General features: G+C 37.8%; 1 protein-coding gene across 12 annotated transcripts in view; it reads right to left on the minus strand.

Moving 5' to 3' along the window:
- The window catches only part of AOPEP (aminopeptidase O (putative)), a 208,222-nt gene that overhangs the window by 91,929 nt on the left and 91,390 nt on the right, over positions 1-24,903 (minus strand). For 11 of the 12 annotated variants that reach the window (XM_075411062.1, XM_075411067.1, XM_075411064.1 and 8 more), the window contains 4 exons: positions 20,359-20,461; positions 20,133-20,240; positions 10,730-10,773; positions 2,445-2,505 (listed from right to left, as the gene is read on the minus strand). In XM_075411062.1, coding sequence (XP_075267177.1) covers positions 2,445-2,505; positions 10,730-10,773; positions 20,133-20,240; positions 20,359-20,461 — 316 coding nt within the window. Of the gene's footprint in view, positions 1-2,011; positions 2,281-2,444; positions 2,506-10,729; positions 10,774-20,132; positions 20,241-20,358; positions 20,462-24,903 lie in introns of those variants that run through there. The other variant, XM_075411072.1, reaches the window with a different exon arrangement.

A 24,903-nucleotide genomic window follows, 5' to 3' on the forward strand; every position in this document is an offset into this window, starting at 1 on the left:
TTACAGAGGATAGTCTCTCCAGTAAGGAAGTTTCCTCTCCAAATGCAGTGAAGTTTTAGATAGTATTTGTAAATTTTAAATGTTTAAATTTTTAATGTTTAAATTTTCAGTCAAGTTATTTCTCATAAGTGACTACTGAACCACTAAGAAATGCATTTTGTCCCTCTAAGAGTAGGTGCTTCCGGATTATCCCTGCCAACTGTTACGCTACAGGACTCCATAGTGCAGTCAGTAAAATGAGGATGATAAGCAGCTGCTTTTCAGCTGCTCCAGTACTCAAGAAAGATAGTCACCTGCAGTGGATACTCTGCACCTCATACTGCTCAGGCTGGCTCAGCCCCGTATGACCTCGCCCACATGAGCTGACAGAAACCTACCTCTACACACAACCTAGTCCAAGCACCTGGCAACCCCTATGAGAGAGAATAAATCAGTTCTGTGGCAATCCTGGGCTCCTATTTATGATGCAGGTAGTTCACCTGCATGTAAGCAGGTGGTCTGTGTGCCTTCACATAGATTCATCATGTTAACCAAGTCAGTAGTTTGCTGAAATAATTAAATACTTTTTAAGGGTTTCAATACCAGCTCCTGTACAGCACACAAGTAGATATATAGTTCTGTAGTCAGTAAATATAGTCATATTTAGATTATAGATACTAATGTATCAAGAGCTACCAAGCAACCTCTACAGTCTTGATTTCAGGAATAACATCTCCCCAAATGATCTAATAAAGCACAAAGGAAACAAGGTTTCCTATTCAGTGAATGACAAGAACTCCAATTCTTTCAATGAAGTGGAAGCTAGTTCCCACAAGAGCATCAGAAGTGCTGAAGGCGACAAGGGTAAATCATCAATAAGGTTATTGAGGGAAGAGACGGGGGGAAAAGGTCAGCATGCTGATTCTCAGAAGAAGCAGAATACTAATCAGCACCATTTCTGTTGATGTTGTTTTCACAAAACATCCAAACTATCATGAAAATGTCTTTGGTCTTTAAAGAAAATTTACAAGCCTGCTGGATGTGAGAATATTTTTGCTACATGTTTTGCTTACACAACAAATAGATACTTGCAGAATATAATGAAACCACTCACTATTCATTCTGAACAACTTATGGTACACGCTTATGAGAATGGAGTTTAGTTTTCACATTAATCAAAATAATTTTTATTTCTTTAGTCTGCTCCTGTCTTCCTTATTTGTGACTTTAGAGTTGATTGTGGGACACCAATAAGTCACATCCTCAAAGAGATACGTGTAAGTAAAATGCCAGGAAACTCTTCCATTTCAGACAGCCAGTTCAGCAACTTAAAACTACAGCTGTGCAACATCAGTTTCTCCCCTACACTTGAAGGAGCTGTTCTACAATGTATTGAATTTTCTATCAGGAACAAAACCTTGATCAAAACACAGCATTAAAGTTAAGGTCCTTTCTCATTAAAAGACTGAACATCAAAATGCATGATGATACTTACTGTCCTTTCCTTCCTTCCTTTCCAATTAAAGCTGATTTTATTTTTATAATTATACAGCAAAAAACAAACTCCACCTTGATTTTATAGCATCTTCATATAGAGAGAATAGTTGGCATGCACACCCCTAAAGCTGTCAAGGGAAGAGCTCAACCACAGTGTTCAGTACAGCTCAGGATCAGTGATCACTGCTTACTGTTTTGAGCTCTCCAGCTATTTTGACAATTCTGCCTGCAAACACGCTCACTCCTCAGAGCCTGAGTCACGCTAAGTACCTTCACTTTTGTACATACAAACCAGGACTTATCATTCTAACTCTTAAAAGTTCGGGATTTTTTTTAAACGCTAATGCAAAGTGGAAACAAATGCAAGCACTCGGTAAGAGTAATCCCAAGCAACATAGGGGATGCCAGCTTAAGCGAAATCAGTTAGAAATTGAGCCCCATGTGTATAATAAAAACACACTTTGTGTAAAACTGTTTTTTAGGAAGATTTATACAGAGATATCTTTCTTCAGCTAATCCCAGTTTTGGACCAAAATAAATAATCAGAACCTTCACATAGCACAGACACAACTAAGCATTGTCAGTTCACAGAATTTAAAACATTATTATTAAAGGCTTTTAGTATTAAAAGCAGAAAATAAAGTCAGTTTCAGCTGCAACAGGGCTGGAACACCAATGAAATAAGTTACCCGTTCAGCAGATTCTTGATCAAGTCACAATATTCACAAAATATCAAAGTCCAAATAACTTAACATTTAGTTGCTGCTTTGGCAGGTTTGTTGAGACAATTGTAGAAGCAAAAACCTGCAACCAACAAAAGCTAAATCCATATAAAGATGTGGAAAACAGTCATCATCAAAACTGTTTATTTAAAACCATACTTATTACAAGTTCAGGTAATGATTGAAATAATATATAATATGATGAGAAATGCAAGACTACAGAAAGAACTGGTATTTTGTATTTACCTTTGGTATTCCGGAAGTGTCAAGCCAATTCTGGAAGATACTTTCTACAGTTAACCCAGATCTTTAAAAAAAAAAATTAAAAAATTAGAAGACACACAGAAGTACCAATGTTTCCACATGAAAATGAATCCTTCAGAAGCTGAACAAAACCCTGAATTCCAAGTATTGGTTGTACTGCAGTGGTATTACATTCTTGTTTTTTTAATGAATAATACCATCAGAGGTGAGATGAGCAAATTAAAAACAGATCAGGTTTTCTGTGCTTAAAACTCAGATTATAAATTCACTGCTTATGAGGATTGACAGAGAAAGTGTAAGATGGTAAACTGCATTTATGAAACATGTAATGTATGAACAGATGCACAGCTTCTTGTTGAGTGGATTTTTGTTTCTTTTACAGAAAAAAAACCCCACAGGCAAGTAAATTTAGCCATTTGAAACCAGTGTTTTATTACAGAAGCAGCCTAAATGTGAAGATAAAATACCAAAGAAAATGAAATTAAGTACAAACTTCCTTATACTTTTGGGTTTTGAAAGGCACTGATTGATATTTTAATATTTCTGCACTTTCTTTATATCCTGATAACATTCACAGTGAAGTCACAGAATAGTCTGAAGCCCCATTAAAAGGAAGTAGTTTGTCATGATCAAGCTGTGTGGGACTGAAATAACCACATGCATAAGTATCTGCAAGTTCAGAAATTATATTTCCCCATTTACTTTTGTAAGCTCATTCTGTTGCATTTACTTCAGCTCTGGCTGAAATCTTCCCAACTTGCAGGGAAGCCAGTTGAAAAAAAAAGAAAAAAAATTCACCCTCTCAGTGCAGTGTGCCAATACTGAAAAAGGAATTTAAGCAAGCCTTCAATGAATGTAAGTATTCTGAGAAGCAGAAGAGATGTGCATGGTCCTGTGCATGGTAATGCCTTGGCAAGACTCATTCTAACACTTACAGCTACCTTCACGTGTGTAAAGTAGACCTATAATTACCAAAGCGTTCATGAAAAGAACAGCCATTAAGAAGCTCTGATGCAGGAAGGTAAGCAACCCAATATAATTTTTATTTGAATTACATGACAAAGAAGCCTTTTTTTTTTTCATCCCCTCAACCCCTGACAAAGCTGTGCTCAAAATTCTGACCCTAAAGGATGTTTATTTATGGACTGTATCAGTGGCTAAGAAGGGAAGGATGTGTAATGCATACATCAGTAATTTTTACCAAACGATATTTAAACACCTTTAAATATTAACTTTCAGTATGCCAATAGGAGAGAGATCAATCACTGTTATGCCTGACATGCAAATGGGAAAAGGAAGGCTTAGAGAGCTTATGGAGTCTCAAAAGCAGTCAAGCAGTATGTTAGTGGATGATGCTGGAACACATTCATGGAGTAAAAATTTCTGTGTGTTTACTGATCATAGTTATTACATATTTTTAACTTCGCTAGTTTTATTTGGAATGACCAAAAATTTAAATTATTGCTATTAATACATGTAACAACAGCACTTTTCCAGACACAGCTTATACCCTCAGTTAGATATTCTTATTCTTGTTGAATCCAAGATGAAAAATTTACCCACCATCTCCAAGCAAAACTATGTGTTAGCATTCCTTTGAGGTACAATTAGCAGCTACACCCTCCACTCTACACTATTGTGTTGGGAGATCTGCCATCCCTACTCACACCAAGCAGTATTCTGAAAGAGGTCCTCTCCTATGAGGAAAGGCTGAGGGAGCTGGGCTTGTTTAGCCTGAAGAAGAGAAGGCTGAGAGGAGACCTTATAAATGCCTATAAATAGCTTAGAGGTGGGTGTCAGGAGGATGGGGCCAAACTCTTTTCAGTGGTGCCCAGCGACAGGACAAGGGGCAATGGGCACAAACCGAAGCACAGGAAGTTCTGTCTGAACATGAGGAAGAATTTCTTCCCTCTGAGGGTGACAGAGCACTGGAACAGGCTGCCCAGGGAGGTTGCGGAGTCTCCTTCTCTGGAGATATTCAAGACCCGCCTGGACAAGGTCCTGTGCAGCCTGCTGTAGGTGACCCTGCTTCGGCAGGGGGTTGGACTAGGTGACCCACAGAGGTCCCTTCCAACTCCTACCATTCTGTGATTCTGTGATTCTGTGAAATGAGCAGGTCTACCTGACAGAATAAAATTCTGCCAATGTGAATTAGAGGTGGAAGTTTCTGATCAAAACAGAGTCAGCTGTCTTCTCATTGAGTAACTGTTCAGCAGCATATGCAAAAAATAAGCAATCTGATCTTAATAAGCTTAATAAGCTCCAGCATAAATAGGAATTTTGTAACAAAGGCAAAAAACAGACACCAAGTGCCTTAAATATAAGAAAGTCTTGCCTTACAAATGCTGCCCTGTGTCATTCAGCTACTAAGGTATGCTTGCATACATGGGCTACAGCATCATACTGAAAATTGGAAAAAGCTACAGATTTAAGAAAAAGAACATTCAGATTACAATGACAATAAAACCATTTATACGTGCTTTCATTTTCTATTAAGTTTTCTTCAGTTTTTGATCAGTCATATCTTACGGAGCAGGCCGAGGAGGCTTAATACAGAAACAGCACTGGCCTATTCGCTGCTGGTAACATATTTTGATAGTTTATGAAATTTAGGCCCAAACTTTACTTCAACAGTGTCTTTACAAGTAAGAGATGTCATATCAGCCTGGCTGAGGTGACTTTAAAAGTTCCAGAAGGGAGAATAATTCCCACAGAGACAAAGTAATCTCCCCAATCACTGAATCTGAAATGTCAAAATATCTCTCATAACATTAGGAGATCGTAGACGATCACAGACAAAAAGAACTTCCCTCTGAGCATGTGGTTCAAATAATTGCAGCAGTCATGTAGAAGCATTTTTGTAGGGCCAGGATTCTAAATTTTCAGGAAATTATCATTCTGCATGTCTGATCACTATGGAAATCGATTTTCTACGTAAAACTGAACATATACAACACGGTTGTAATGGGGTAGGTGTTCTACATTCAAATGAATTACTAAATGTCCAGATTTGGTCAGCTTTTAGTAGTATCTTGTTATTTGTACACATTTATTAAATTTAGGGCATATGACTGCCAGATCCTCCAGGCTATAACTACCTTTACCTTACTACAGTGCTCTAAAAATTGGTGTCCAGTTTCAGTTAGTTAGCAGAGTCCCATCCACAGGGAATGGAAAGAAAGAGAAGTATCTCCAAACAGTCAGTCAATTCACCTTTCTTGGTACAAGATGACGTTTATTCTCAAGGTCTTATTTCTGTCTGGTTACTACAGAGAGCACATACAGGACAAGCTTAAAACTAGACACCCGAATTTTACATAGTCAAAGGTAGATCAGGTGGATTGAACCATTTATTCTGTCTCAAGCAGCATAATCAGAATAACAATTTTTTGTTTGTTATTGCATGAATTGAAACCAATACAGCTTAGTGTTCCAATGCTGAAGCAGAGCTAGCACCTAGGAAAAAATACCCTTATCTGTGCATTTAATTTGTCGTACCTAGGGATAAGAAATACAGCCTCACAATGGCAGTGTGTCGTCATGTCCCATTGTCGTGTGTCCATGTCCCCTGTCCCCCCCCCCGAAACTAAGCTTAAAGTGTGGGGTTTCTTGAAGAAAAAAAAAAAAACACAAAACAAAAACCTGTAACTTATGCAAAATAATAATACTACATTTTCAGTGTAGTGCCTTTGTTTAATATACCCTCTCTTTCTTTCAAAGCCAACAACAGCTCATTTCAAAACACTGGCTTTTAAGACACTGAGGGGAATTGCACTGCTCTGACACCACACTAATCCAGGCAGAAACACCACTGTTACGCTGCTCAGCCTCTCCTGAAACTTTGACATTTTTCTCAAGGGCAAAGACAACAACGCTGCTGTTTCTCTGCCTGCAGCATTTGGTTTCAGCTAAACACCTGTCATACGACCATATGCAGCATTCTTTGTTTGCACTTTCACACACGTATTTTTTTTCCAACTTAGGACATTCTTGTTGGCACCCATCAAAAAAAGCAATTTGCTTTAGTGTTTTACAAACATTCACTATTTTTTTCCAAAATATATTAGTAATATGCAGACTATTGCAAAGATGTTCTCTGAATGTGTTGAGAGTCAATAACAAAGAACTGTGAAGTCCTTAGACAGGTTTCCACTAGCTTTTTGGGCTTCAGATCAAGCCCAAAGAATAGATCACAAACAGATTGCTATTTCAAGATAAATGTCCTAGAGAAAGGACATAGGGCCTGATATTTATAGAGGCTGCGGTTCAGTAAAGCATCCGTATTCAGAAGGGGCAGTTAGCACCTGGTTAAGTTGCAGTTAAGCATCTGTAAGGACTTAAATCTGGTGTGTATGTGCTTTCCTGAGTGGCCTTCTGGTTGAGGTACTGGACTGGACTGTGGCATCTGGGTTGATCAGTGCTATAACGCAGATCTTACAAGGCTGGGCAGGTTCTTCCATTGCTTTGTACCACAGTTCCCTACTGTAAAATGAGAATGCTAGTACATCCACTATTTCATCCCTTGTCTATCTGTTTGTTTAGACGAGAAGCCCATCAGCCTAGGAACGATCTCCTAACATGCCTACATACTGTCCATGGCCAGATTCAATGCTACACAGCAAGCACTGTAAAATACTAACATTAATAATAATTCGAAAGTTAGCATTATAAAAGGTGTCTTGTATCAAGCTTTCATTGCACAAGGCCTGAAGGCACTGTGCAAACTTTAACATAAACCCACCTAACTTGTCAGTCAAGGAGTAGAAACTACTTTGAGAAAAAGATGTTGCAGCAAATAAACAGCACACATGAAAGTGTGCAATTTTTTTAACTTTTTTTTTTTTTTTGTAAAGGAAGATTAAAAAGTCTCCCACATCCAATTGAAAATACATCAACAAGCATACTTGCTTCATCTGGATATACACATTCATACACATCAATCATTTTCACAGTAAGCCATTCCAGCTAAATATGGAGGCATAGTTAGAGCAAATCAAAGACTAGTGACTGATTAGTTATTCTGTCAACTATCCACAGCTTCCTGCAGATAAGATTTCCTTTGGTTTTTGTCCAATATATATTTTTTGGCTTACCAAAAAAATGGAGAAAACAAAAACAGTGGAAAAAAATCTTTCCCAATTATTTGCTCTGGGAGTTGGATGCCTACGAGCTGTTTATTTCAATCAAAATCACCACATTAATGACGAAGTGAGTAACGAAGAAAGCAAGTATGAAATTCAGAGACAAATACCTGTATAGCTGCATTATTTTAACATTGATTTAGTGCTTCACTGACAATTTATGAAGACATCCAAGGAATGTGGTTAGTAAGCCTGAGTTATTAACAGTACAAATAGCAAAGCTGTAACACAAGCCTTCCTTTGTCTATTGTGTATTAAAATAATAATTTTATTAGTACACTGATTTTATTGAATGAAATGAAATAAAAAACGCCACCAGAAAACCCCAAAGAACAGAACTAACCTGCTCAAAAAAATCTGCAGTCATAAAGAGTACTAGCAGCTGAAACTGATTTATCTGAGGCTGATGAAACTCACCCTCTGTTACAGGATCTTAAAAACACTGATTCTTTACATGGCTCACATGTTGGGCAGATGTGGAGAGGAGCAATTTACAGGAAAGACTATGGGTGTAAGCCCTGGGGAGAAGAGAGCCACTGGGAGTTTTATCAAATCTAGTGCACCGTCATATACAGACACATAAGAGGGTTTTTTGTTGTTGTTTGGTTTAGTTTGCTTTCTTTTTCAAATGTAGTGAAGTTTCAAATACATATGAAGAAATAAGATGTCTCAGTTGCAGGTGGGATGTATTGTAGATTGTCTACAGAAAGGCCAACATAATGTGAGGCTACAGCCAGTGCATGTTACATTTTAAAAGGCTTTGAAAACAGAGAAAGGTAATGATAGATACTTGTTTCTTCTTGTCATTAGCCCTTCCCACACAGAAATAATCTGCTTTAAAGGCAAATGAGGAAATTGTGAAGGACCAGAAGGTAATGTTAAGCCTGTCTGATGTCAGTATTCAGCCACAGTCCAAAAACAGGAGGATGCTGCCTTGGAGAATGGATTCCTACAGCTAACATGCCAGTAAAATTGAGTCAGAGCAGGAAGTGAAGTAGCCCTATAAACATCATGTAATCCTCCTCCTCCGAGTGCAGAAGGCAGCAAAAATCAGTGACTACTACTTGAGAAGTTTTGTCTGTATCTTGGAACTGCTCATTGCTGGGAATGTACTAAAAAGCTCATGTAACTAAAAACTAAAGGAATTAAGTACTAGAACAGTGAGAATCTTTCAGATATAGTCTGCTGTATCCAATAGCAGAAAACTAATGCTGTGTTACACCAACATAATAATTACAGAAAATTTCCACGCTGTTGTGTGATTGCTTTTTGCCAATGTTAATCCTGTGCTCATTAACAAAAGCCTCCCATAAGCCAAATCCTATTCCTAGCTACACCAGTTTGCCTCTGTTGCCACAGCTGAGGACAGGATTTGGCTTGATTCCCTACTACTAATTTATCTTCTTTTTTTTTGACTTATGATTAAGTCCAGCCTCCATTACAAACTTCAGTATATTAGAGTGCTTAATATTTTTCAAGTAAGAAGCATCTAGTTACAAATTCAAAATTTTACTTGGTAAAATTGCACAAGTCTATGAGGGTTTGTGTTCTACAAAGAATTTGTAATCATGAAATGTAATCTCGAAATGTAATCTCTATGACTTAAACTTTATACAAAAAAGCACTCATCAGCACATGATCTTTAAAAATATTTCATTTTTATCTTTCCTTCCTTTGCTTTTACCTTAGGCTAGTATTTGTACACTAGCAACAGAATACATCCAAGAATGAAAAAACATCTTTGTAGTAAATAAGAAATAAAGACCTTCTGTATGTTCTCAGATGTCCTATAATAATAGGCATTGCTGTTGATATCTGCACCCAAGGTAGTTTTGGCAGTAGGTAAGTTCAGATATGCTATATGTCTGATTCTAAAATTAATTACCATAGATCTGAAATTTTGTCCATACATTCTGGAGTATGATGCAATGCAAATGGAGTCATACCTCTTTTGCATTAGTCTCCCTGAAAGTTTAAATATTTTTGCATCTTTCTAGGCTGAAAATCAGATGCTCATTCAAATAACATTTTGCACTGGGTTTGGATTTCAGAGAAACATAAGTAGAAAAAAGAAGGAAAACAGAAATTTTATTAACAAATCAATGTATAATCATGCCATTATATAATTCACTTTCCCATATATTCCATTTAATATTCCTGATGATATTTGGGCTGGAAATCCATATCCAATGATATAAACAAAATATCATTCTAGGGTACATAACTGGAAAATGTAACACCACTCAAACTAAACTCATGATGCCATACAACACATTTCCTCAATGATAACTAGCTTCTCTGTCCCTCACCCCCTAAAAATAGAAGTGTTTCACTAAAAAACTCAATACATTTGACTTGTGTGAATATCTTCTCTGCTTGTTTTTCCAAACTGCTCACCCAGATTTATGAAGACTTTTGGAATCCTGCTGCCCAAAACTGTGTTTTTCAAGTGAATACATTATTTTTAAAACCTATTAATGTGTAAAGTTCCACTACAAAGGAATCTGTATTTGTAGCACAGAACAAACCAATGGATAAGCAGGGATGCATTCAAAGCTCTGCTGAAGACTAGCTGTATCATCTTCAGATAGTCAGAGTCACATACAGCGGGCTTTTGAAGGACATGTCAGGCAATTAATGCTGGATTTCCATTAGCGTTTTCCATCCTTCCCTGTGTGGTACACTGTGTGACAGGGAGGGGACGGTACCAGATTGCCTCTTGAGGAAAATCCGTCTTCTCTGGTTTCTCAGATCCACAGCAAAGATCTGGCCTCCTTGCTCTAGGGTGCCAAAAGCAGCTGGCAGGAGGACCACAGATTAATCTGAGGAGGCAGCTTTGCTTTGCACTTCAGATCGCACAGTGAACACCGGACCTCACTGCTGCCTTAGCATGCAAGTTAAAGGCACTGCCTGGGGGGAGCATGGAATAGCAACAACACAGCAAGGTTCTTATTTTTTGTGTATACATGCCTGAGAATTTTCAGAGAAAGATACATACATACACTTGAAAAAAAACAAGCAGAACAATACTAAATGAAATCCTACTATTTCTGGATAGCACAGCTAATACTTCAATCTGATTTCTACTTTTCTTCTTTTGACTTTTATAGCATGATTCTCACTTACTCTTTTTGTTCAGGGATGTCTTCCAACAGCATACAAAGAAAATCCTGTAAAATGAACAAATCACCACTGTTAGTATGTTTATGAAGACATAACTCTGTGTCTGCGTTGCTAGTGAGCAATGGATTTATAAAGACTGCAGATAACAGAATAATAAGAAAGAAGTTTATATATCCACTACAGTGATATACTGCTCAGTTATTTATATAACACACGTTATGTTTGTCAGTTTTCCAACACACTCAAGCAAAAAGTGTCAATATTGAAAGAAAATGGGCTTGAAAAGGCTGCTGACTATTTTAACACAACCCCACATTCCCACTTTTATTTAATCTATAATACACACACACAAACTATATTTAAAACTGTTAAAGGATGCAGTTTCACATATTCAAAGGCTAAGAAACACCAGAACTAAGGGTGTTTACATTCTCTCCACTATGCTTATGTTATAACGCTGCCTTTAATTATATAACCACATAAGGCTTTTTTTTTCCTTAGTGCACACAGCCAGTTGGAAGATCACACCTACTCCTCGTTCTGTGACAAAATTCACAGTGCTGCTGCCAACTACACCAACTAAGAAACAAATTCTTCAAAGAAAAGGTAGCCAGAATTTCTTTCATGGATTTACAAAGGTGAAATGCCAGTGGAACAGCATCACTATCATCCTCACTTGTAACTGTATGATAAGCCCTCTTTAGAAAGTTACACCTGACATCACACGAAAGTTCTCTGGCACACCCATGCTATACGTGCTATACATGACCCAATTTTAATGACAATCATTTTGACACAATGCACTCCTCTGAGTAATCTCATAAGAATAGGATTTATTACATAAGAATTATTCATTTACATGCTATTTCATAAAGCAGTACATCTACTTTATTAATACTAATCTTTGTAGAAACAAGTGTCATAGGCAAATGATGTTCCTCACTGCAATATATGAGTGCAGGCTGATCTGCGATTGCAAGTACTTGCTCTCTAAGGTACTCAAGAACGTTTCTCAAAAGGTGGAAAACTTCTGTTTGGGGACTCTGCCACTGCATTCAACAAAAGACACTGTTCCTCTGTCTGATTATGGCACTGTTAGGGAATCAAAGAAAGAGTAATCGTACAATTGAAACTACTGGTAACATGGTTAAGCCTTCCTTCTTTAGATGACAAGTGAGATTCAGGCTATGTTGCAATGGCTGCAAAATTTGCTTATTACAAAAGATAAATTACACAGAGCTCAGTGTTGCTGTGGCAAGAATGCCATCACTAACAGTGCCAGGAGTCATTCTGAACTAACTTCAGTGTACTGCTGGCATGAGGATAGACTGTGAGATCCCCTGATCTCACACTACTACTTGCAGTTCTGTACCATTATTCTGTATGTAAACAGAGAACTACTGTCTGCTTCCACTTGTGGAAGGTTTGCTGGAGGTACAGAGTAAGCTTACGGGGAAATAAAGAATGTGAAAAGATCATCATTAGAGTTGTTTCAAAAATGCGTGAAAAGTTAATACTGAAGTGGTCATCCTTGACATTATTTGCACTGTCTCTGTACGCATTAATGCAGCTAGATTCCCTGATTGGATTGCATCAACTTTTATAATCAATCCCACAGTACACTTGAAGATACCGCTGGTATTAGAAGTGTTTTTATACTCTGTATATTGTACTATGAAATTAAACATCTCCTTTGTGATTAAAGCTGTCTTCATTTTTCCAAATATTTATTAAGGCAGTAACCATCATTCTACACACTTTCTCAAAATTAGGATTAATCTATTCTATCTTATTTTAACTGCTTCTATTTTGATGATCCAAAAAAGAGTAGGAAAACAAATTACCACTTACCTCATATTTGCATGGCTTTTAACATTTGCCTATTATCAAGTGTGGATGACAAATCCCATTATAGGTCTGACTTTTCAGTTGTTTATAGTTTTACTAAACGTTAACCATCTGGAGTGAAATTTTCTCCTCAGGTTTTTTTGTTTTTCCCTCTCCGGATGAAATGGTTCAGAAGTGTCCAAGACAAAAGTTAGGGGGATAATGTGGGTTTTCTAAAGCTTTGATGCCATTTCTTTTAAGAGGTTATAGTGAGCTTAAACATGCAAGCAAAGACCTGTGGATGACCAGGGTCATCATAATTAAATGCTGAGTCAGATCATAAAAAAATTATAGTTTGGTTTTTGTTTTTGTTGCAAGTAATTCAATGAAGCCAGAAATACGAGTTAGAAATCACATGCCACCACAGTGCTGCATTATTAACAAACTGACTTATTTTCATATTATTAAATAGTCTCACTTCCCTACATACTCCTGTTGTACTTCCCTGGCTGGAAACCCAGAGGCTAGAAAATAACTTTTCCCTATATACAGAAACTGCTATCCTGCAGTTTGCGGAATTTTATTCACATTCGACCAAACTGAAAAAGCCTTTGAAAAATGAGTTCACACATGTTCACTGAGGATTTGCTAGACCCTCATAATTACATTCCCTAAAGACTCTTGTCTGCTCTTGTCATAGTACAGACTGAAGCCAACAATTTTAATCACAACTGCAACTTTGGGGTGTTGCTGAGTAGATCAAATCTGGAAGGACTGTGAATTGAGATCAAGGAGAGCTTTTCTCTGCACTGTTAATGCATGTGCATGTCTGAATCAAAGGCAAAGAAGAGTGGGGACCCAATGACTGAGAAGTAATTTTGAGAACCCTAGGAATGAAGGCTGCTTGAAGCAGTAACTAGACAGATCTGTGTTTAGAAGATCTTTTATTGCCTCAAGTTGTGTCAGCGGAGGTTTAGATTGGATATTAGGAAAAATTTCTGTACTGAAAGAGTTATAAAGCACTGGAACAGGCTGCCCAGGGAAGTGGTGGAGTCCCCGTCCCTGGAGGTGTTCAAAAAACATGTAGATGTGGCACTTCAGGACACGGTTTAACAGGCATGGTAGTGATGGGTTGACAGTTGGACTTGATGATCTTAGAGATCTTTTCCAACCTTAATGATTCTATGATTTGATGCTGTGAAAAGCCGGAGTTGAAGACTCAGTCAGAGGGCTATTAAGCAGGTATTCTTTATGATGGCGCCGGGCACACGGGGGATCTCTCCTCCAAACGTGCGCGCCAAACACCCTGTCATTTGAGGTTAGATAGAATCACTATATACATATTCATTGTATTTCCGAGAAATGCTTAGCATATTCATGACTTTTCCAAGAACTAACTAGCATATGTTAATGTCTTTCACGCATGTTTGTTAGCATCCTCGGACGGTCTTTGGGGCTCCTAAAATGAAGGCTTATACTCCTCATCACAGCGTCTGCTGGTGGACCTTTGTTTCTGTGCAAACTCAGTTCTAAGATCAGTATACCGTGTCCTTCCAGGTTGTTTTGCTCTGGTCTTGTTGCCCTCTTGGTGCCTCTTTAACTCTGTAGCATGGTGCATCTGCCCTCCCAAGGCCGAGCTGTCTAAATAACATTATTTAGGAGTCTCTCTATCTTAGAGCTTGTCTGTTCCCCCCCATAACAGCAAGTCATGTTTGTCTAAGTAGTGTTATTTAGGAGTCTCTTTATCTTAGAGCTTTCCTATCTTCTCAAAACAGCAAAGACCTACTTTAGTTTAATTACAATCACTCTGGTAAGTGGAAATTTTACATTTACGGATATCAGATTCTATGATTTCTTGACTAAAAGTGATACATCTAAAAGGACATTCAGCTGTCAACAAATAAACTCAAAATGCACTTACATCCAATTCCTTACAGAAATTACCTACTCATAGTTAAACTATCCCTATCAGTTATGCAATTTGTAAATGACATAACTAAACGGTAAATGTTACTTTGTCCTTTTTGGGTGGAAAAACAAAGTATGATCACCTTTCCTAGAATCCTGTCTATTCTGAATTCACTCCCCATTCATCTTCCTGGCTTTTATTTAACAAGATCAGCAACACGTTGAAATCCTTCTCTTGGCCTTTTGGTAACAAGCCCAGAATGCCCCTCCAAAGACCACAACTTCCTACCAGGAGTAGGCAAGACTCTGCAACTATATGCTCTATTATCAGGCAGCAATCATTAGCCAGACAGCTTGACAGTTTAAGCCTCAGGTGACGGAGCCTCAGACTAGCTCCAGTAAAAAATAGAATCTGTTGCCCATTTGCCCCATGCCAATGAACTGCATTCAGGTGACTAGCAATTCCCTAAAGAAAAATGACTAACTATTGTTGCAAACAAGAAAACACCACACATGCGAGGATCCAACAACGATTTCGGGTAAATCTTCTTGTGGATATTTAAGGTGATATCAGCCCCTGGATGGCCCTCTGACTGGGGTTATTGTCCCTGTGTAGCACAGCAGCAGAAGGCAACCTGTATATCTGCCTGAGCTGCTCAAATTCACAGTCCAGTGCTTTCACACAACTTAATCTTAGTAAACTGTCCATACCAACAAGACTGAATCTGTCCTCTTAGGTACAGTGTGAATAATTAAGTGAAACAAGTCTTAAATCACCCCAGCTATATTTGCAAAAGGGTTTCTGTCAGAGCCCCAGATCTTTCACAAAAAAAGTGTTTGTACATGTCAAAACACCTCAGAGCAGATAACTCTATTCAGGGACCAGATAAGTTGCAAAAAGTATGTTGACTGTTACTTAATTCACTGAACAAAGCATTGGCATTCCTCCTTTCCTTATTGACAGGAAGGTTCAAACTAAACCCCAGGCAGGGAAGTGAAGGCATGTAGCTTGAACATGCCTTCACCTAATGCTTTGACACCAGAGCCCATGTTGTCTCAAATTCACTTGAAATGTTTTGATTTGTTTGGAAGGTACACAAATTCTCACTGTCCACTAAAAATACGAAATATACCACCGCCTAAGAATTTGAATTAAACACAGATTCCTTCTATTTTACATGTATAAACATGTAAGAACACACATATATACCTAAGAAAGAAAGATGAAAAACTAGATCTGTTATGTATCAATGATTCTACATAGAGCCCTCAATCGTTCTTTGGACTTTTGTTTAAGACTATCCAGCAGAAAATCATATGTAAGATGCATTTGACTTATTATTTAAAATACATCTCACTAAATCAATCAAAAGGTGGAGCTATGATTCAGCAGCAATCAAATCCACATGCTTCAGGACTGCTCCTCTGTCAGTTTGCCCTGGTCAGAATTAAAGAATTTATCTTTTCTCCCTACCAAGTTATACTGTGTAACAAGCTACTATGTAATTTTAAGCTTGAAAGATGCTAAACGCAAGCTGAGCAAACACAAAAACTTTAGGTCAGCACAGGAATGAGAGACTACTGTAACAGAAGTGGAAATGCAAAAAGATACTCCACAGCTGAAGACTGAGGCTCAAGACTTAGTAAGTTCAGCAGCTATGGGAAGGATTTGCGTACTCTATGAGCAAGGTCCAGGACATTTTCAGCTATATGGGTCACTTCCCTGATAGAAGACAATTGTATGTGTAAAGCTTACCGCTTCTTTTAGGATCTTTATACTTCAGATAAATGATACCAAAAGTTACCTGTTTTTTTTATACACCTATACTGTTGGACATTAAACTGTGTGACACATTAACTGATTTTTTTAATCACTCATCTGTATTATACACGATTATAAAACATCTGGGCTCCTCTTAGCTTCACTACTCTCTGCTTTCTTTGCCAGTTCCATTTCTAGCCCTACTTCGTTCGGATCTCTCTGTCCTTTAAAATACACATTTTACTTTACATAATTACGAAAAAAGTATATCAGAAAAAAGAAAGTTTTCTTACCAAAAAAAATCTTGCCTTATACCATGTCAGTGACTTTTACTAACCTAGTCTTACTTATACTTCAAGCACAATATTTCATACATTCCTTCTCTCCACATACTTGTACTGAAATAGAGATATGGCCTAAAGCTAGTTGAATTTTTATAGACGAACACAATGGGTTGTCAAAATGTGCAATGTAATTAACTGATCCATACTTTAATCAGTTGTCACATACATAAGCATTTTAAACACAGTTAATCTCACATTAAAATGTCTGACCCAATGAAGCAGTCTTGTTTACTGCCTTACATTTGTTAGAACTTAAAAGTTGAACAGAATGAAAAGCATACTGCATGGTAAATAAAGTGCCTATGAACAATGAACAGAGAACAAAATACCAAGCAGCTGCTTCATATGAGAGCAACACCTATTCCACACAAATGAGGCAAAGGTTTTTGGAAAGAAAATAATGAAAGGACAGTAATCATGTAGTAATTAAAGATTGTCTCATTATCCGTACATATGAGGAAAGTGAATGAAGGCTGCATGGTGCCCAGCTAACAAAAAAGTAGGAGTATGTTCATTTATCCAAGAATTAGAACAGGAAACTAACTCAATCTGAGTAAGACTGACCCATCTACTTCTGTTTTCCAAGCACATGAGAGTGTAGAAAGCAAAGACCCCTGTCCTTAAAGCTGCTGTGGATAGGACACTGCCAGAGCCCACACCATACCCCACTGATGTCAACAGTTGTTGTCTCAAGCTTGCAGGTCACAGTAAGCATGGAACAGCTGGGGCCATACTGCAGTGAGAAATTTTTAGTTAAACTTTTGTCTAAAGGAAAGATTCTAGAGGTTGAAACATCAACATACATGCACACTGCATGCTTCAACTTTAAAATGTAGTTACAGGAGTTCTACAAGCTCAGAGAGAGTTGAATGGCAATTTGTGTGTGCAGATACCAATTTTATAAAATAATGACAATGTTATGTGCCTATGCAGATCAGCGTGCAGGAACATGTTGATATAGGTACATACACAGTGGGCTTGGATCCATACATCTGCCTTTAAAGCTTTTAAGAATACCATAAATTAGGATTTTTTTGAAGCGTTGCCTCCTTAACTGCCATTTCACTATAGCAAATTATAACTCTATCAGATGGATGAACAGTACAGGCCTTGGATTATTATTACAACAGATAGAACTACATGAAAATTAAAGTCTGCAAACAATTAAATTCCCAAGGTGTTCTAATTTCAATATCAAACTGAACAACAGCTTTAACTGTGCATGGAATATGAGAAACTTGCACTCCCTTCTATTTATTTATAGTCAGTAACACTCCATTCATTATTTAAAAAGCTAATTCAAAGTAGTTACTAAGTGAATTCTCTCACAGAAAGAAAAATGGAAGATTTTTTTAAATCCTCCTCAAAGATTCCAGACCTGCTCTACTCCTCTATTGCTAACTCAAATAAAATAAACAAAAACTACTATTAAAAACATACTGAGCACGCAATCAAAATGAAGGAAAAAGGCAAATGGATTAATGTTTCACATCTGAAGTCATTTCCTTGCACCTGCAGCTCCCATCTAGGAAAAATACTACAAACACCACTGAAAACAAGACTAGTATTCAGAACATGGGCAATTAATTTCACTGGAAATTACTTTCCCTTGTCCCCACAATTGCTAAAGCTGGGAACTTTTACAATTAATTTGGACAAGGTGCAAGTACAACACATGACATTTAAACTTACCATTTGCACCTCTACTTATTTTAAATCTTTTATTCATTGAAAGACTTGACAGCACCTTTGTTCAAGTAGGAACTTCAATAATAAACTTTGTACTAACTTGACTTCATTGCTTCTCCATTTGCAATTCCTGCTGTGATTACTTATCTACCTATACCAGACACTGACATAAATACAATCTTTAAGATTTCCTACAAAGAAAATAAATACATTTACAATTGGATATAGCCCTATCCCCTTTTCATATTTATCATAGTGACTAAACAACAGGATGATGTCAAAATTCTCTTCCCAGCAACTTCAATGGGAGCTGGATTTAGGCTACTGTGAAACAAGGTAAAAGCACACAATAAAAGTTACACAGTACACAGCTCTTTCTCCACCAAATCAAGGATCTTCAAATGAAGGAAAGCGTTTGTTCTTTGACCTACATTAAGTACATAGCTATGGACATATTCCACATATTCAAATAAAAAGTGGCCTAGGAAACCTGAAATAAAAGCATCACTTATTCTTGCTTGAATAATTAAAAACACTGAATTATTTTTTATATAACAACCAAAATGGTTGTTTCTGGGTGCAGAAACAACATACAGTATTTAATCTTATGAGACTGGAGTTAGATAAACTATAAATTGACATTTCACAGCAGAGTGCTGGACAAAGGGAGAAGTCTTGTGTAGATGGGTAGGTAGTTCAATTACAATGCAATCTAGCTATCATGACTAATAGTATAATATGCTAAGACATTTTGCAGCATTTAAACAGCCTACTGACACAAGAAATCTCGCATCAACCAGGAGCAACAAGCTAACTTTTTCTCACCAAAACGCAAACACCTCTCTCACCACCAGATTAAAATACTGGGCTGCTTCGTGTTTTTAGAAGTTTCATGATTTCTGCATTTTCACAAAGTTTCCAGCTGTGTAATAGTGAAGCATCGTATTTATGATTCTGGACACCATAACGTAGACAAGGCTCATATAGTCACTGGCACTTTCCACACCATGCCAAATGTGACTGCTCATGGTCTTAGTAACATGGTACAGTAAACAGCTGCGGCAGTTTAACTCCCTTAACACCCCAAACGTTCCTCCACAGGGCAGAGCTCCTGCAGTAGAACTACTATGCCTAACTTCTGGGTGATTTGATGTACGGAGGAATCCACAGGTCTGTGAGCTATTCGTAAGATACATGGGCGTACATCTCACTTCACAAGAGTGAGATTCAAACCAGCAAGCACATTGAGCAAAGAATCGCTCCAGGCTGGAAGAAACAGGAAAGTGTTAGATCCCATTCCCTCAAAATCAGAGGCCCTTACTCTGTGTTGCAAGGAGACATTTAACACCATCCTGAATTCCGTCAAAGATTTCAACCGTATCTGGAGAAAAGACAGACTTTAGCAAAGAAACTGGTTTCAGAAATTCACTCATACCCCTTCTCTTCTTTCTTCCCTTGCCCCTTACTCTCATCACACTGCTCTTATAGGATGCCAACTATTTGTCATCTTGTGTCTTTTGTTCCAGGCCTGCTTTTAAGAGCTAAAAGACTACAGGAGACAGTTCCAGTATGGTAAACTACCCTATCTTTGAGAACATCAGCACCTATGAACATTGACCTTTCAAAGGTTCAGGTTTAAAAAAAAAAGAAAAATCCCCCATTGTTTACATTATCAGATACTAGCAGGGTGTCCAATTCATGTATCACCCTGAAAAAAATGTTCTGGTCTCTAGCAGGTAAGAATTTCATTAATACTGCCAAGTTACAATTACCTCTCCCTTTTCGCCACAACAAGAAGTGGTGATTTAGATAGTCAAACTGGAAGTTAAGGTCATTTGTTTTTTCAGAAAGTGAGGAACAACCACAAGCACAGTACCTGAGAAAGCACAAGCTGCCCATGGAACTTATGGACAAATTTTCGCAAAGATGCAAGGTATGAAGCCTCTCCTATTGTCCTTGCCAGAGACCGCAGAAGGAAATAACCCTGCAAGAAATTAAGCCAGAAGCAAATAGGATGTTACGAATTCGCTGATGTCTACAAGAAAGAAGTCTTTATCGTACTAGTAAAGCAATTTCAATAAACATCAGCTGACAACACTCACCTTCAAATAGTGAACCTGCATGAAGATTTTTTCTGCTTTAAGACCATGTTTGACAACAGATGCTCCAGACCCACTCAGTTCTCCTGTGCTCTCCTTTTTGGGCCTAAAATAGTAACACATTAATTAAGTATTGGATAAGTAAATAAAGAAATAACTCATACGTTACATGTTCTTGTTGAAAGCATCATGATTGGCATAGTAACTTTAGACACCTGTGACTAGTTTAGTCTTTTTCTTTACCCTAAGAAAATAACTTGGCTTAGACAGACAGACAGACAAATTTCATGCTTATAATGCATTTTGTACATAGCTGACCAGGCAGCCGGGGCACAAATTAAATCCATCGCTAAATTGGTGTACTCTTTTCACTGCCAGCATGACACCATGTCTCATGTCGTTCTACAGTGCACAGACACATTATGCACAAAGAGAACAACCAGAAAATAGACATTTTAAGGGGAAGGGAAGGGAAGGGAAGGGAAGGGAAGGGAAGGGAAGGGAAGGGAAGGGAAGGGAAGGGAAGGGAAGGGAAGGGAAGGGAAGGGAAGGGAAGGGAAGGGAAGGGAAGGGAAGGGAAGGGAAGGGAAGGGAAGGGAAGGGAAGGGAAGGGAAGGGAAGGGAAGGGAAGGGAAGGGAAGGGAAGGGAAGATATTGAAGTCATTATGTTCAACTACAGATGTCTTTTCCTATACCTGAAGTCTGGCTGAACATCTTACATAACTATACTTGCAAGAATAACCTCTTTCATCTGCATGCAATACACCACAGAAGAAATAATGTTCTGTTTTTAATTTTTGCCATTTGGGGTTGGAAGAAAAGTAGTTGAAGTTTTAAAAGAGCAAGCCTTTCACTCACACACAGAGGTTTGGAGTTTACAGACAATAATGTCCAGAACAAACCTGCTCCTTCACTGCCTGATTTTAAAGTGTAATACAGCATCTGGTATGCCAGAAATCTACAGAAGAAAAGTCTGGAGGACTTCAAGGCTCTTGTAGCACAAAGTTAAACTAAAGAGAAGCTATGCAAACATTTCTTCTTTATTTGTAAGCAGTGCCTTCACAGGCGTAGTACTGAAGAGCCTTCTAGGTTTTTGTCTTCCATCTAGGAAACGTCCCAGCTAACAGTGGTCTGAGAACATATATCTCTCTTAGCAGCCTAACCCTGTGACTGAAACAACCTCTCCAATTCTAAGTGTGGATTTTGAAATGGCTGGTCTTGGAAACCAAACACCTTTCCTCCCACTTCCACAGAACAGGGGTAATACAGGCCACAGCAGTGCAGAATTCTTCAAGTGACATCACAAACACCCTTCTCACGAGCTAATCACTATGATCAATTTTCTTTCATATCTTTGTCTGCTTTGAGGAAAACATTCTTCCTTTTTTGTATCTGTGTCAGGTTTCTTATTAGAGTTTTGTCCAGAGTGCAAAGCTGTTTTTTTCATCATTTAGACACTATATTTAGGACCTGTGCACATGAAATTCACTTCACACAATAAAATTTTGATAAAATATAACTGTTTGAAAAAAAATAGAAAAGTGAAATGCAGATTCAATTTTACACTGTTCCTAAAACTGTCCTTTACCATGCTATAGTTCCTATTTTCTTTCAAGGAAGATCTTCCCTCTGCATTGAAAGGAGATCAATAACTGATTTCTTATCCTATGGTAACTCTAGTTCTTCAAGGCAACGTAAGACCATTGCAGACCCACTGTAGAAGAGCAGAGGTCCACCTATTTCCATTCTGGATCAGTCTCCTGGAACGAAGGCCTACTGGCATTCCATACACAACTTTTCATTGTTCCCTTCATATATAAAATTCAAAACTGCTCCATTTCTCATGATAAATAGTCCAGTCTATAGACTTCGAAAAATAGAGTTTGAGCATAGGCTACAGGATCCACACTAAACTGAAATACCTCCCACAATCACAATTATTATAAATTAGGCAACCATACTTCTTTCCTTCCTCCTCCAACTTTGTGCCTGTGTAGATCCTAGTAGGTGACTAGAAAGCTGTATCCTATCTGGATGATGGTAGGGAAGAATTTCCTTTTGAAAAGTATGTATATATATTCCTGATAATGTCTGCAAAAGAGTGTAAATAATCAGAAAGTTACCCTGTTATCTGCTGTCAGTACTTCAGCACATGATTTTAAAACAATGCTTAGTATATTTACAATACATTGAAGGTATAGAGACTGGAAGTTTGTTACATTGACCTATAAAACCTGGCATCTAACCTAGCTGATGAAGCTAGGCTAAAGGCAAGCTGACTGAAGGTATTCAAGCTGCTACTTGGAACATTTTAGATACTGGCAAATTTCTGAAGAAAGCAAAAGAGGCTGCTTTTTGTTTACATTGCATAAAGTAAAAGTACAGTTCACCAGGAAGTCCTTAGTAATTAAATGCTCTGGTGCACTAGGTAGTCATGAAAACCTATGCAGAGATTATGAGAGACCACCTGAAAGGCATGTTTCCAATCACTGTGGTAGAACAAAACTCTTTAAACAAACACCTACAGAGCAGTCAGAGAGCATTGCTTCAGGAAGGAAATATACTTGACTCAAGTAGAACTGAGAGACAAGTTTAGAATTAGAGATCAACACTGGTTTGTCTTAATGAAGAATCATAAGCTGAAGTTCAGTCATAAGGGCCAGGACATGAAACAATCTCAACACCAGCTTTATTCACCAGAATGAAATGGACTTCTCTAGCATGATATTTCACAGGTGCTTTTATCCCTGCAGGTTTGCTTCAAACTCTGTGAGAAAATACACGATTCTGTCTGAAGTCTTATCCTGTATGAGCACTACAGTGACACAAATTCTTCTTCAAAATTAAGATTTGCTGATGCTGCCTTTCAGAGCTGCTGCCTGCTGAAAAGACACTTACCTATTTCTTTCATTCCTGACTCCTTTCCTCCCAGGTACCTTATGAGATGCTGCTATAACATAATATCAAATATCCATAATAAGAAACATCATGCTGATGATCAGTTTTCTGAGTGGCTTTCACCCACTCTGAATGTGTATTTATTTGCTGGATCAAAAGTTAATAGGATCAGCTGACAAGTTTTGGGCAGGGTTTTCCTGCTGCCAGGAGAACGCACAGAAAATCATATGATCATCCAGCATGGTACAAAAAAGTAATGGAAGTACAAGCATATGCTTGGGAAGAGTGGGCTGGCTGGTTTTTTCTTCCTGACATAATTGGCAAGAAGTAACAAAGCGTTATTTACTTTTAATATCCTTGTATAAAAACACAAGCCTGAACCACAAGCCTCAGTACAGACTCAAAACCAAGTGCAATGCCAAGGCTGAAATTTTCTCTCTTACCTTCCAACTCTGGAAAGCATGTAGACATACTTTCACAAGGAAGAAGAAAAGAAAAAAACCCAGCAAAGAGACAACCTAGTCAAGTCCATGCCACAAAAACAGTAGAGACAGTATTTATATAATCCATATATCTGACTGAAACCAGTGGAAAGGCCCTAAATGCAACCACAGGAAACCAGCCACATCAGAGAGGAAGAGATTGACAGAATCCCAAGATGGCATCATGTTCCTCTCCTGAAGTGTGTATTAGAGGCATATTTTTCAAACAAGAAACGATTTGTCATTCTTTTGTGTTAGCATTGAGAACACCACTATGCAAAAGGTACGCAGCATGCTTATTAGAGACTTATGTCTACTAGCTGTGGAAATCAATAGAAAGCTTAAGTTTCAATTTCACGATAAATCAATCCTTTCCGAGTTTCAGATACACAGGATATTCTGGACCTTAGAAAAATAATTTTAAAAATTTACACCACATACACATTTTATTAAAAGTAACAACTACATAATTAACACAAAAGACACAAATGTGATTCCATAATGTTGAAAATGGAACAATACATCCAGATAAGCATCCTATCAAAAGAAAGAACCAATGGTCCTAAAAATAATACATTTTAAAACAAACAAAACCCCCAGCATCTGTCAATCGGTAGTTGTGTTGGTAGCAGCTATATGACAGCTAGTGATAAGGCTTGCTTTTGTATTTACACCTATCATCAAACTGCACACTTGCAAATGTATAACTTCACTGATGCTGCTTACATGCAGGATACACAATGCATCAATAAACATGAAATAAAACAGATCAATGAAAGATTGCAGTTATTCAAAGTTGGTGACATGTCTTCAGATGACATGAGTCCATAGAGAGGAATTTCTATCTTGGTGAACCATGCTCAAACTTAAAAGGCTTTAAGGTCCTATTTGGAAAGCACAAAAAGAAGAGAAGACCTCAAAATGAATGAAATCGCAACAGTCTTGCAAAAGCATTTGTAAGTTGATTATACAGAAGATCAGGATCAATTTGTTCTTCACTTCCACTTGGTGAAAGAAAAGAAGAAATCTACATTGTTTGAATTAAACAATATTTCAGCAGTGCATTAGGAAGCAATTTTTAACTGTTAACACTAAAACAGCTTAGCTAGGTACTGTGGAAACTTTTTTATTGGAGGTTCCTAAGATCACATTAGTAAAAACCTGCTTA

Source organism: Opisthocomus hoazin, chromosome Z, assembly GCF_030867145.1.
Source record: "Opisthocomus hoazin isolate bOpiHoa1 chromosome Z, bOpiHoa1.hap1, whole genome shotgun sequence".
In the NCBI taxonomy this organism is placed as follows: Eukaryota; Metazoa; Chordata; class Aves; order Opisthocomiformes; family Opisthocomidae; genus Opisthocomus; species Opisthocomus hoazin.